The sequence below is a fragment of the Phalaenopsis equestris genome, unplaced genomic scaffold, assembly GCF_001263595.1.
Source record: "Phalaenopsis equestris unplaced genomic scaffold, ASM126359v1 Scaffold000552, whole genome shotgun sequence".
Lineage (NCBI taxonomy): Eukaryota > Viridiplantae > Streptophyta > Magnoliopsida > Asparagales > Orchidaceae > Phalaenopsis > Phalaenopsis equestris.
The window spans coordinates 2221562-2235658 of record NW_018164992.1 but is presented as its reverse complement, the minus strand read 5'-3'; the positions used below and the strand labels follow the sequence as shown (position 1 = coordinate 2235658).

The 14097-nt window shown below is 32.2% G+C and overlaps 1 protein-coding gene across 1 annotated transcript; it reads right to left on the bottom strand.

The window, feature by feature from the left end:
* Window positions 1-10070: 10070 nt before the first annotated feature.
* On the bottom strand, window positions 10071-13848 carry LOC110029171. Its single transcript, XM_020731340.1, has 7 exons — window positions 13546-13848; window positions 13198-13284; window positions 12574-12852; window positions 12119-12283; window positions 11648-11701; window positions 11363-11509; window positions 10071-10602 (listed from the first exon to the last, which is right to left on the bottom strand). Exons 1-7 carry the CDS (start codon window positions 13720-13722, stop codon window positions 10225-10227), a joined length of 1287 nt encoding a protein of 428 aa, XP_020586999.1. The 5' UTR covers window positions 13723-13848; the 3' UTR covers window positions 10071-10224.
* Window positions 13849-14097: the final 249 nt, after the last annotated feature.

Sequence of the window (14097 nt, the reverse complement as noted above, 5' to 3'; positions counted from 1 at the left end):
ATATATATGTATGTATGTATGTTAAGGCACTGGGAGCAGCACCCGATTCAACCATTAGGAATGCCCTGCGTCAATCTCAGAAGTATCCTTTAATAATGGAATGTCGTTTGATTTAAAGGCAGACATCACAAAATTACAACCAGGCAAGCTATATTCTATATTTATTAAATTGTTTGGTGATAAAATAGTGACAGCCAAGCTGAGTGGATAAACATGTAAATTTTAAGCTGGATGAGGGTTGGAACACTAGAGCTTATGTTGGACTATAAGAAATATTGTTAACAACTTAGAGTTGGTGTTGGTGCGGCTTAGTTTGAGTTTCGAGTAGGGTGTCTTGGTTTGTCAGCCATCGTTAAGATAAGTTAGCCATGTACTTGAGAGTTGGTGTTGAGGGCATTTAGACTTATTTGGGATACAAGTGACTTATTTGAGACTATTGGATCAGGTTGACTGAGTCATAAAGTTGCCATTGGTGTGGTGCCTGGTGATCTTACTTGGTTGCTGTAAATATATTTATCAGACAAACTTTACATAGCATAACTTGTACATACTTTCTTAAGCGATGGAAACACATTTCGACTACGGATTTGAAAGATAAATACAGATTTGGAATTTTTGTATTGGAGTATTGTGTAAAGAATAATATATTATCTTGAACGATGAAAATGTTACTTTATCAATGACTCAAGAACAACGATGCTTTGGTCTTAAATTTGATTCTTTGTTGCCAATGATGTGCCCATCCAATATGATTTGACTCAATACTGTTTATTTTATTTTAGGCATAAGTATCTTATAAGGGCAAATTATCATGATCAATTACATCCCATAGGTATATGTCTTCTGGCAATACTCTCGATTGAAATAGTGGTGGTTATTCTTATGATGTCAAAGTTCATGTGCAAGATTTGATTTTGGAATTGCCAGGAAATTGGTTCAACTTTGGCTTTGAATTATTATAGAGGCTAAAAGAGTAAGAGCATATTTGATTTTTAAGAAATATTTTAATTACTCAAAGTATTCTAAATTAGGCTTTATTTTTTTGAAATTTAATTTATATTTGAATTGACCAATTTATTTAAAGATTTAAGGCTTTCATTTTTATGAACATATGATTGAAAAGTTATTTCATCACAAATATGACCCTACTCTCCATAACTTGCTATAAATATTCGAAATCATTTTTAGTGATAATATTGATCTTTAACATTGTTTTTTGGGTTAGTTTGAACATTTACAGCAGAGTTGTGAATGATAGATCTCGAACAAGCATTTTTTTAACAGGCATCATCTGCGATATTATAAAAGCATTGTGGTTACTAGCGGATTTTGGTAGATCCCCTTCACGCATTATGGTAGATCACTCTCTTTCTAACGTTGCCTTAGATGATTTTGTCACGTTACATGTCCGCCATCTGATGACCTTGTTAGAAGAGGTAGATGTTTTAGATTCGACGTCGACGTATGTTAAGAAAGGTAGAGGTAGACATAAAAAGACTTGCACATGCTGTATAAAAATGATCTTAGATCAATGAAATTCTGACACTCAATAGGACATAATGGAGAAAAATGATTTATGGGATAAAGACTCGTTGTCGTTGTTGTACTTTTTTTTTAATGGCTAGGGCAATGATGGTGCAGAAAATTAGAATACTGAAACCCTTTTAAGAGGAGCATCAATAACAACAATGTAGTGAGCTTCAGTGAGTTAATGCTTTGGCTCATTGGTGATGACCACAATGAACATTTTCTCCATTGTTTTTGAGGTTTGTTTGAACAAAAGTATAAGAATATCTCCACTTGGGGCCCTCCGGACAAGAGCTTTTTCGATCTTAGAAGTCTTAATGCCGACGAAACATTCTATGAGAGATGCCAAATTGAAATTTAGCTCTTCTTGAACCAACATTGATGAGTGTGAAACATTCAATCAATCCCTATAAGAATTTTATAGTTATCTTGTTTTTAGTTTCAACCATGAATGTTGCACATTGGAAATTATAATCATACATGAAAAAAAAAAAAAAACTAAACAAATTAAAATATGAGTAAAGGAAAGACAGTCTTCTTATAAGAATTGAGGGAAAAAAATGAAAATTTATTTCAGTACTACATATTCACTAAAATGGCAAAGTATCTTTCCGACTCTTTCATGTTGAAGTAGTTAAAATCTGGCCTTTAGAAGAATATAATTCATATTTGTCATAGTAAAGTGTTTCTAATGCTAAATCTTGATTTTTTTTACTTTATTTGGCTGACCTTTAGTTCTATTTTCTTAAATTAAAATTGGCAAAAATTCAATAATAGATTGACATCTAACACCTAACCTCCAATTTTTGCATATATGTCGCCTTATGCATGAAAAGTTGTATTTCTTATTTTCATGTGAAACGAAAAGCTTGGATGGTAATAAATGTTCAAAAAAAAAAAAAAAAAAAAGTAAAGTTTAGATGTTGGATATGTAAATACATAAGAATTGGGTGGTATGCACGTAGATGCCCCAAAATAATAATTCTTGCATGATCGATATGTCTTATTGATGGAGTATTGCTTCTAGCCTTTGATCGTTTATATAAAATCAACCAAGCAAAGCTTATGGGCTCTCTCTCAAGTATAAATTCATGTAAAAAGACTGATAAGTTTCCTCGATTTGATGATCTTGTAGCAGAGGCAGAAGAGTTCCTAAGAGGGCTCGGGTTGTAAATGAGTTGAGTTTGAACGAGCTCATGTTTGGCTCGTATCAGACTTGTTTTAAATTAATTCTATTCAAAATTGGCTCGTGTTCAAAATTGCTTGTGAGTAGTGTGTTCGTGTTTGACTCGATTTACATATTCTTGTTCGTGTTCGGCTTCTGTTTAGCCTGAAATTATCTTGTTTAATTCATTAGAATATAAATATAGGGTTTGGATTTGAACTTACACCATTTTTACCATTTTTATGCAATAAAAGTAGTAGAATCACATGACCACTCAAGTTGTGGTAAATTTAAACTTAGATATAAATATATATAATATATTATTATATAATTAGTAGAGATAACTTTCTTATTTTGACCTAAAACAAGTCGAACTCGGTGAAACAAAGGGTTGATTGTGTTTGTATCACTTAATGAATGATGAATTATTTAAAAAGCCCAACACAAGTGGTTTACGAATGAGCTTTTTTGACAATCCTAATTATGACTCAATTTTCTTTGTAAAGTTTTTTAGTTGAATTTGTGGAGATTTTAATTAAAATAGTGAAAAATAAGAAGGAAAATTAAGGGTCATGCATGCTTGACCAATCTTATCAAACAAAAATTTAAGATTTTAATGATTTCATCTTTTTGGGTTTCTTCACGGGCAAACTTGATTGATATTGGTTTGAGCTAAAATGTTTAATTGAATGTGGTTTGAATGAAGTTTGAGCAAGCTTCTAACAACCACGAGCAAAGAACGAACAATATTCGAGCATGGTTTGGGTGGACTATATTTGAATAATGTTTGATCAATGATTAAAATGGTTTGAGCAAGGTTGGATTATGATTCAAATGGGATTAGATTAAGATTTGAACTAGATTCGATCAAAATTTATAGAAATTATAGCATGTGATCATACATTGAATGCTATAAAATATAATCACAATAACTATATTGTAGCTAAATATAAATTGGATATAACAAATTCTATTTACATAAGCTATAACACAATGGAATTGAGTGTACCAAATTTGTAAATTTGAATGGATATATGAATTTATGAATTTAATTACAAAAATAATACTTAGGGTTTCCCATACCTCACCTCTTATGATTAAATCCCTATCTTGTAGGATTTGAACAATTATGAACCCTCTTATGATGAAATTCCTATCAGAGCCCCCAAAATATTGATATTTACAAAACAAGCACATAGATAATTTTTTGAACTACTGCACCGATGCATTTACGCGTGCCACAAAACAATGAAGATTAAGGGTTAGGATTTTAACATGAGTTTTCATAATTGAGTGAGAATTATAGAACTAGATGAAAGAGGGTGCATGATTTTGTAAATAACAATGCTTCATGTGCTCTGCATGTAATTGCTCTTAGTTAGAGATAATAGAATGGATGATATGCTAGTAATATATAAGAATAAATGCAAATTGTTGGCATGGATGTACTGGGGAGGTCACTGAAGGGTGGTATTTATTGATGTTTAAATATATAAAAGCAATAAAAATATCCCTAATATTTCCTAAGATAAAAAAATAAAATTCTATGGAGTTATTCCATCACAAAAAAATATATATAAAATTTTAGCAAGGGATTTTACAAAATGTGGCATATGGGAATGATATATTTGGGGGGATCTATTAAAAAAAATATTCATATATATGGTTTTCCTCTTCTATTGATATGTTTTTGCATTCTCCATATTGTTCATCTATATGGTTTTCCTCTTCTAATTGTCGTGTCTCTGTGCGAATGAAGTCCCCCCCCCCCCTCCCCCCCCCCCCCCCCCCCTCCCTCCCCGAGATCTTCTCCTCTATGTGATTCTTCACCTGGACAGGAACGAACGAGACGAGGGTAGGAACGAAAGAGACGAGGGGCAACCCGTCCAAATTTTTACGAAACGCGGACCGCGGGGCTCGACCCGCAGCCCGCGTCTAATGTAAAATAAAAACTCTATATTTGCATAAGCTCTTCAAATGCGAGATTCAAACGGTGAGGCAACATTTTCATAATGCCGCCGTAGCTGATAAGCTGTCCCAAACGCACCCTTATTATTATTGATGGCCTAAATAGTGAATTATAAATGTGAAATGCATAATCGAAAATACCTTTGACTAGATCCTTTGGGGTTCAGATTGCTCAGACCAGAGCACGTGTCACCCGTTAGGGCTCTACGGGAATGCATAAAGTCATCCTGAGGCCAGATATTAATAGAGCGATCGACTAAAGGTTAACCGAACCTAAGACTAATCATCGACTAAGGGTGATCGTCCTAGAAGATGGTCGACCCAAAGACAGGATGTTGATCGGTCGACCGACCAAAGATCCTTCAACACTGAAGACCAAACCAGAGGTTGATCGACTTACAAATTACTTAGATAATGACCAATTGACACGGGGAGATCCGTCAAATATTCAACTACCTCATGGCATGAAGCCGATTGATTGAGAGTCAATCGATTAAAAAGAGTCAGGGGCGTAATTGTAGTTAAATATTTTTTTCTTTATTTAAATTCCTCAATATTTACTCAGATTATTGATTAATTGGTTTCATAATTCTTAAAGCCAGAAGGTTAACATAAGGCTCTCAAAGCTGACAGCTTACTGAATGGAAATAATCCTTAGTGCATCACAGCAGCTAAAATCAGTTAAGGAAAAAAGACTTTTTGGCCTCCACAAAGAAATTCTTGTACATAAAAAATCAAACTTTTACACTTATTATCTTCACCCACTTGAGTTTGGGACAGAATATATAAATGTGTTGACATACCTAACACTTGAGAATTTTTTTTTCTTACATTTATACCACTCAAATCTCTCATATGACATAATATCACCATTTTAAAATTTTAAAAGTTACATACACCTTTTTCCTGAATAGGTTAAGTGGTATGTATGTAGAAATTGAAGTTTAGGTGTTAGATATGTATATAGGAATTGAATGGTGGGTGTGAATCTTTATTATATTTATACATTATAATATTAGAAGTGGGCTAATTGGGCTGTGGATGGAGCCCACCATGACCTAACCCAACTTTCATTTAATGGGGCGCTATCTTGGGCTGATAAGTGGGTTTTTTGGTCTTGTTGACTTTAATGTAATGCTACAAAAAGTCAATTAATTGAATGAAAGCACAGACAATACATGTTTTGATTTCAAATTTTATCCGATTAGATAAATGTTTTTTTTTTTTTCAAGTAACTAATTGAGCTCTAAGGAAAATTTTACATTTCACCCCCTGTCAAAATGCTTATTTTTCACAATCGTGGTTTGTTCTTGGGCTAGCAATTTTTTTATTTTTTTGCAAATACTTGAATTTATTCTCACATCTTAGAAATTTGAAAAACAATCAGTCTGGTCCACATCTATCAAATCGGTGTGCTAAACAGCCTGGCATTTTTTAAAAAAATTTTCAGTGGGACTTTTGTTTTAGTGTAATAAATAATTTACATGTGAAACTTTTCATAAATAATATGTTGGAGGCTATTAGACGACCACCCTTAATGCTCATAAGCACTCGACTACCAATCTCATAGGCAAGCGGGATTCGAACCCTAGATCACGGAACTTATAATAGACAAAGCCGAACCTCGATCTTCTACCAACTGATCTACGAATGCAAAGATTGATTGACAATTGGAGACCGTCGATCAACTTCTATAGGTTAGACTGACTGAGAGTCGGACCCCCATTTCAGTCCGTGTGCTATTCGAATTCTCCCGAAAGGGCTGAGATTTGAACGCCTGAACCGATGGTCTTACGCCAAGGCCGCACACACACACACACATTAAGAAAGCAACCTTCTCCTTTACAATGAGATTATGGATTTAGAAGAAATTAAATTCATTTAAGAATATATGTATATATATATATATATATATATTATATGTTGGGGGATTTACGAACATATCAACCTATTCATATGATTTTACGGATCTAACATCTAAAATTTTCTTTCTATATTTATACCATCCAAAGCTTGCATACCACATTAAAAATCACTATTTTAATTTCAAAAAAGTGAAACCCATTTTTTTCATGCATAAGGTGTCATATATGTAAAAATTTAATGTAGGTGTTAAATAGATAAATACATAAGAATTAAGTGGTATGTTTGTAAATCTTCTAGAAAATTATTATTAAGAAAATTCGGCTAAGTTATTCGTTTTACATCCTTTTTCAAGCATGCAAAGCACCAAATTAATTCTCCTTTTTTTTTTTTTTTTTTTTTTAGCAAATAAAGCTTTAATTTTATTTTTATGAGTGTGAAAACTAAATTGCTAAACATAGTGTGAATGCTAGGAGAAATTATTACATAAGGTGCATGTGGTGTCCGATCTGCGCCGCTCATCACACTTCATAAAATTTTTTTTTTCAAAAAAAAAATGAAAAATGGAGCCCACCAAAATACAACTTTTATTGTGTGTGGTGACCGTATGGAATAAATTTTCGAATTCGAGGAATATTTATAGTTCTTTGTTATAGTTTAAAGGATATAATTTTGAATCATCAAAATAAATTATTGATCATAATAAATAGGGCAAAAACGGAATATTGAAACTTTGTTAGTAGGATATTATAATAATTTAAAATTTTATTATCTTAAACTTCATTCTAAATTACTTATTACAATTCACTAAAACAATAATTGATTAATGACAATAATTTTCATGATCTTTCTAAGATTTCGTCCTTTACAATTTGATTAAGGGAAATTTACAAATATACCACGCAATTCATATATAATTACGCTTTTTACATGTTTTATAAACTTATGCATATAAAGGTGTGCTTTACTTATAAAAGACAATAATAATTATATTTTTTTATTTGATGTTAAAGATTTGAGTGCCATACATGCAAATATAAAATTATAAGTGTTAGATAGGTAAATACAAAAGAATTATGTGGTATTTATGTAAATAAAAAATTCCTCATTTTCCTTCTCTAAATATTTTAAACAAAAAATCTCCACTAGCTAAACATCTAATTTCTAGAACTCTAATTAATAGCTTAATTAAGCATTAATAGCAAAAAATTACCTAATCAATTTTACTAAAAATGCATTAAATCCTTTATATAAATGAGCTATTGACAAAGTAACATAAATTATTATGAACTTATGCAAAAAAAAATATATTTCGCTTTTAAAAGTTAATAATAATAATGATTTTTATGCGGTGTTAGAAAATTGAACATTATACATGTAAATATAAATATAAATGTTTCGTGTTAGATATGTAAATATATAACAACTATATGATATGTTTGTAAATATAAAATTCCTCATTTATCTTATCCAAATATTTTATTAAAAAAAAAATCTCCACTTGCTAAACATCTAATTATCAGGAACTCTACTTAATAGCCTAATTAAGGCTTAATACCAAAAAAATTGCCTAATCAAGATTACTAAAAATGCATTTTTATAATTAAACCCTTCTCATAATTGAGCTCTTGACAAAGTAACTTAAAGAGACAAATAGGCCAGCTGTATTTAGGCATTTTATTCAGAATATCATAATTTCTCTTGTCCCTTTTCTTAAGAAAAATAAATAAATAAATAAATAAATAACTAAATATTTTATTTTCTCCTCTTATCCTAAAGAAACAACAAAGGAATCATGGTAATGAATTTGAATAGAACAAAAATGTTTCACTGTCATGCATGTGAACCTCCCCTTTATATTAAGTTCATGTGACACATTTCATTAAAAAAAATTGCAAATTAAATTAAAATATTGTGGACCAAGATTAGCTCAATTTATGAGAGCTAGAAATTTATGAGGAAAGGAGGGGAAAGTGGAAATAAGTAGTGCATGTGAAGGAAAATAGAAATTATCATCCCCCACCTACTTATATTAGCTCTTTCACTTTTTTTTCTACCACCATATCACCTATTTAAATAGCTAATAAAAATCTCAAACCTACTTTTTCATGCCCACATATTTAGGAATATCATTCATTCAACATATGATAATGATTAAATTGTTAGGTATAATTTATATCATTCAAATAAATATCTTGTGGAGAGAATGCAAATTTACAAGGGTGGAACCATGTCATGACCCTGAAATTTACAAGTTTTTTTGTATAAACAGTAAATTTTAAAATAAATATTTTCTTATGTGATTTGGGCAATTTAGTAATCTCCCCACAATATATTTTTTAGTGTAATGCTTTAAAAAGTTTAGATACATGGTAATTATGCCTACCATAAAAAAAAATGTTGACTCTACCCCCACAAATTTATCCTTTTCCCCCCTTATTTTTTTTTTTTTTTTTTTATGATTTTCTTTGCGTATACTTGTACCGTTAGGTCTTGAACTCAAGATCGCATAGTTAGAGTCAAAACAAAACTATGTACGCATATGCAAATCTGGCTTCACTCAAAAATTCAAGGTATGCCTTTGAAAGTTATAGAGTAGATGCTAATAGTCTCTTTAAAGATATTTTGATGATGTGGTATTTATATACAAACAACTCTCTACGCCGCGTATTTAGATAAGTTGATCGGGCATCTGCTTGTCAGTTGTAAGTCTCCTCTGGTCTGGGATTCGATTCCCCCCGAGTGTAAAGTGTGATACTCGAATTCTAGGCGCACGAGGGCTGGGCAGGGCTCGTTTGATAGCCTTCGACCATTCCTTTTCAATAATATATATATATATATATATATATATAGGGGGAGAGAGAGAGAGAGAACTCACTTCTTATATATTTACATATCTAACACAAGAATTTTATTTTTTATATTTATGCCACGATATCTTTCATTTTAGATAAAAAATATCATCATTTTAATTTTAAAATGAGTGAAATATATATTTTCATGTATGTGTAAAGTGAGAAATATATTAAAATTTAGGTGTTAAGTAATATATATATATCTTCCTTCGATAATTTTACGAAGAGCTTCAACACAATGGATTAAAGTTTTAAGAGCTTGTTGTGTGTTCGTAAATTTTGTGATATAAAACTAAATCATAATTATCATAGTAAAATCCACGATATCAAAAGCATGAAATAATCATCAATTATACAAAAAATATATAAATTTTTAGGTTGCAATTTTACAAATCAATCACCCTGTTTCATCCATTATCCAAATTCTCACTCAAATATCAGAGTTGCTGGTAAAAATTCAACCCATATTTTTTTATTTTTATCAAATTCTCAATAGATTGATTGTGACACTCATAAATACATCGATTCTTGATTCAAAAAAATCACCCGAGTGATTAATTTGTAAATATCAATGTTTTGGATGGTTTACATATAATCATCCCAACCATGGAAATCTCTCTATTTTCACACAAATAAATCAAATTAAACATCAGAAATCACTCAAAAAAGAAAAAGAAAAAATGGAGAATTAAAAAGAATAAAATTCATAGATTAATCAAACCACCAACAGAAACAACAGATCAACCCATCCTCTCTCCACCTTATAAGAGAGAAACAATCAAAAACCCTAAGCGAGCTGTTTACAGTAAATCAACAGAGATAAAAAACATGCTATAATCAACTTATCTATGGACAATTAGGGTTCTTCCCGGGACCTCCATAGTAGAAATAAAAGCCCCAATCTCCATTCTGATCGTTATCGACATCATAGCAGCTCGATTCTTCAGTATAAGTTCCGATTCCTTCAGGAGATTTGAGATTATTGGAGCTATCAACAATCTGAATATTTCTGAAATAGCTCGCTTTGCCAAATCCTTCATCTGGAAAATGACCGCTGCCCATTTGAGTAGAAGTGTGAGCTCCATCGGCGACTGTGTTGACTACTTCTCCTCCCCATTCGATCATGGAGGCGCTGTCGGCTAAGTAGGAGAAGAGGAAGGAGGGCCAGTAGCCTATAACATGCTTTTCTCCAAATTGCATCCACCAATTTCCCTCCTTTGGGTCCTGCAAATTTCAAAAAAAAATTTTTTTTTTGAAATTTGATGAGTTGATTAGAATCCGAGGCGTTTTGCATACATAAAACCACCCAAAATTTGATTTTTTTTTTACATTAATACCACTCAAATCATCGCCATTTCAAGTTTTGAAAAGCGGGATACAACTTTTAATGCTTTGATAAGGTGCCAAGCATGTAAGAATTGGAGTTTTATGTGTTCTAAGTACACAAGAATTGGGTGGTCCTAAGATTTATTTGACAGAAAACTTTACCCTCATGATTTTGAACTTAGTTTGAACTAAAATTTATATTTACATGTGATATCTACATAGTTACCACTCAGTTCTTATGCATTTTACATATTAAAGGTCTAAACTTCTATATTTACATGCATAACATTCAATATTCTCATACTTTTCTTCATGACAGCAAAGGGTTATAAAAGTAAATATCAAACTTGAGGTGTTAGATATCTAAATACATGAGAAATGTGCAGCACATATGTAAATTTACCTTCTTTCTGGTCTTTGCATGAAGACAAACATATCTATGATTATCAACAAAAATAAATACATAAATATGGCCCTATAAAAGACCTTGTCACGAGCTCACTCGATCAGAACCATGCTCACATGGCTCGGTTGAATCGGAGCCAAAATTTAATAAAAACTCACCAAAAGTTTGATCTTTGGGCTAAACTTTTCATTCTAGTCAAAACAAAATCATCAATATAAACTTTTTATTTCATTTAAATTGTATTTTGTTTACCTTCCAAACAAGAATACTGATGTCATATTGGGAGCCACCATAATCAGAGATGGGAGAAATACTGGCCCCCATTGCAATTTCTTTATTTATCTGAATGAATCCAGAACACAGCAGATTATAGCAGCCCGTAGCTTGATAAGCATCACTCTGTTTATTTAAAAAAAATAATAATAATAAATAAATATCAATAATATTCCAAAATCCAGTCTGATTTTGTAAATAGTGGGATATAAACTGCAAAAAGGACAAATTATGAGAACTTTAGGAGAAGAAATACAAGCTTACAGTCCAGTAAGTGAACAGCCTTGTGTTACTATCGCCATAAAGATCAGGACTGACCTAATAATACAATTGAAATCAACAAAATTTTAAATTCATGAAGTAAAAAAATACAAGAGGCATTTACATATATACATACCACCCAATTCCTATGTATTTACATTTATACCAACCAAATAGTTTGTATCCACACCTTTTCATGCATAGATAAGACGGTTATGCATGTAAAAATTACATATATGTCGCTCTGAATTTTTAACATGACATCAAAATATCAGTTTTACTAACATTTTGAAAAAGTGAAATACACATTTTCATGCATAAGTTCACCAAAGGTTTATAAATGTGAATATCAAACTTTAGGTGGTAGATATGTAAATGCATGGGAATTGAGTGTGGTATGTATGTAAATCTTCAAAAAAGTAGAAAAAATAAAAAATATATATTATTTATTTACTTGAAGGAAGGAGAATAAACCTGCCAGCCTGCTTCAATGCTGTTGAGATCCTCTCCAAAAGAGCCACCCAAAATCCAGAGTTGAGAGAGGCTGAACTCATTGGATTGCTGAATCTGTGGATTCCAAACATTCATGGTGGCCTTTGCTCCATAGTACTCATCCCCCTCTACATAACTAATGGCATGCTACTCAAACAAGACCCGCAGAGGGAAAAAAATGTTAGAGAACAAATAAAATGCAAATTTTAAAATATTTATTTAAAAAAGAGAAAATTTTGCTCTTGAAATTTCTATAATTTGTAAACTAGTACTGTTTTTGACATTTTTGTAGGGGATCTAATAGTAAATGTTAGTTAAGGCATCATTTCTTTAGGGCGCTTACATATATACCAGCCAATTTTAATATATTTACATATCTAACACCTAAATTTTACATTTTTACATTTACATCACCCAAAGCAATGATTTTGCCTTACCTCATGGCCGTTCTCATTGACGAGATCAGGATCAGAGGATAAGGGAAAGGGTATGGTCCTCTTCTTCTTCCTCCCATAGCTCATCACAGAACTGGCTCTGAGAACATCTTCTTCCTTAGTTCTTCTTATGGGAACTGTGTTCTCTGGGCATCTGCCATTTTTATGCCATAGCTGAGAAATTTGCTTGCTGGCTTTCCTCCCATGGCTTGAGTTTCTCCCGAGCTTTGATTCCAATTTGCTCTCCTCATAGTGGTTTTCTGGATGGAAGGAAGGCCTTGTCTGCAGCAAAAATGGAGAATCAATTTTGGCTGTAAAAACTTGAGAGAGAGAGAGAGAGGGAAGATTGGCTCGAAATCTCTCAAACTAAATTTAGCTCAGAAATTAAACCAATTTTCTCAAAAACAGTAACTTTGACTTGGGACTTCTTCTTCTTCTAAGAGGGAGGGAGAGACAGAGAGAGGATAGATTGATTCGAAATGTCCCAAACTAAATTTAGCTCAGAAATTTAGCCAATTTTTGTCAAAAACTGTAAATTTGACTTGGCACTAGTTCTTCTTCTTCTTCTTCTTCTTCTTCTTCTTCTAAGAGAGTGGGAGAAGAGGAGAGAGAGAGAGAGAGAGAGACCTGAATAGTGTGGTTTCTGAAGAGAGGATGATCAAAGGCTGGCTGGAGAGAGACATGAACACAATCTATGATATCTCCATCTGGGCTCTGTAAATTTATAAAATTTTTAATGCTAGCAATAATTGAATCAAATTATAAAAACATTCCTGAAATGTAAATAAGAACATTCCATGAAAATAACATAACATCCTATGAAAAACTATCTCTAAACGTAAATAATCGGCGAAAAATTTCAGTAATGGCCGCAAAAATACGTTTTGAATACGAAAAACGTACAATTGAAAGAATATTAAATAAAAAAATGATTTTTTTCCAAAAAAAGTGAAGAAAATAGGGGAAAGGCGGGACCTTGATGGACATCACGGCAGGCTTATTCAGTTTGTAAAGGTGCCTTCTTGTTTCCAGCTGCCGCCTCCTCACGGCGGCGGGGGTGACGACGTCGTCGCCGGAGCCGGAGGCGCAAGATAGGAAGCAAAGAGTTAGAAGAAGCCCTGCTCGGTACCTCCGGCCAACTTGCGCTGCCATGAAGAGTTTTCTCGTCTTCTTCTTCTCAACTTTGAACCCCCATTCCGTCGCTTAATGCTCTCTCTCTCTACTGTGAGTAATTCCTGGCGCCTTCTTCTCCCCAATCGCTACTTACTCTGCGCGCGCTCAATCTCGGCCTAGATAAGTACACATAGATGGGGGTAAAATGGGAAGAGCAGGTTTGAGCGGGTTTAATTTATTGCGATTTTTTAAAATAATGTAGTGAATTTATAATTATTACTCATCAATCACAAATATTTGTTGATATGTTAATTTTTTTTCTAATTAAATTTAATAAATTTGATTATTTGTAATAGTTTAATTTATTTTTTGCACTATTTTTATGAAAAATAGGAATATTTTCTATATATTTAC

Coding starts and splice junctions, on each gene's coding strand:
- LOC110029171 (XM_020731340.1), bottom strand. CDS start 13,722: ATGGCAGCGCAAGTTGGCCGGAGGTACCGAGCAGGGCTTCTTCTAACT. Junction 12,853..13,197: donor TCAGAAACCACACTATTCAG/GTCTCTCTCTCT, acceptor TTTTTGCTGCAG/ACAAGGCCTTCCTTCCATCC. Junction 12,284..12,573: donor TCAATGAGAACGGCCATGAG/GTAAGGCAAAAT, acceptor TTGTTTGAGTAG/CATGCCATTAGTTATGTAGA.